Source organism: Plasmopara halstedii (assembly GCF_900000015.1).
Source record: "Plasmopara halstedii genome assembly, contig: Scaffold_2016, whole genome shotgun sequence".
Taxonomy (NCBI): domain Eukaryota; phylum Oomycota; class Peronosporomycetes; order Peronosporales; family Peronosporaceae; genus Plasmopara; species Plasmopara halstedii.
Window position 1 is genome coordinate 1 of NW_020188924.1, and position 485 is coordinate 485.

At 39.8% G+C, this 485-nt stretch overlaps 1 protein-coding gene across 1 annotated transcript; it reads left to right on the forward strand.

The window, feature by feature from the left end:
* Positions 1-23: 23 nt before the first annotated feature.
* PHALS_02482 (uncharacterized protein) lies at positions 24-341 on the forward strand (the record flags this gene model as incomplete). The annotated part of the gene is made up of 2 exons (XM_024716917.1): positions 24-47; positions 156-341. The coding sequence occupies 2 exons, from the start codon at positions 24-26 to the stop codon at positions 339-341; spliced, it is 210 nt and encodes a 69-aa protein (XP_024582467.1).
* Between the last annotated feature and the right edge of the window lie 144 nt (positions 342-485).

A 485-nucleotide genomic window follows, 5' to 3' on the forward strand; every position in this document is an offset into this window, starting at 1 on the left:
TCGTTGCAAGCGTTGATACGGCTATGGGTACGGTCTCCCAAGGACCAGTTCAACATTAGAAATTCAATGTAATTCTATTTAACCACATTTTTTTAATCATCTTCAATATACGTCACCTAAACGAAACCAATCATGAGTGGCTTTTTCATAATCAGATAAAGCAAAAAGAATATGATCGCTACTACAAAACGATGTCAAAGAGCGATTTCGTTCAAGGCAAGAAGTTAAAGGCGTTGATTCAACGCGAAACATTAGACGATGCAAGCACTGACTCACTTGCGAATTTGTTTCAGCAAGTGATGGGAAAGTGTCGTGAGTATGAGTATGATCAAATTACATAAAAGCTGCTGAAAGGTCCTAAAGGCCCTCTTGAAGTTATCAAGGGTGAAGCAAGTGAAATTCCCAAATCTAGTAAAAAGAAGCATACATACGTTCCGCAATCTACTGATGCAGACGCTAACATGGAAGAGCCCACTGCGGCTGAA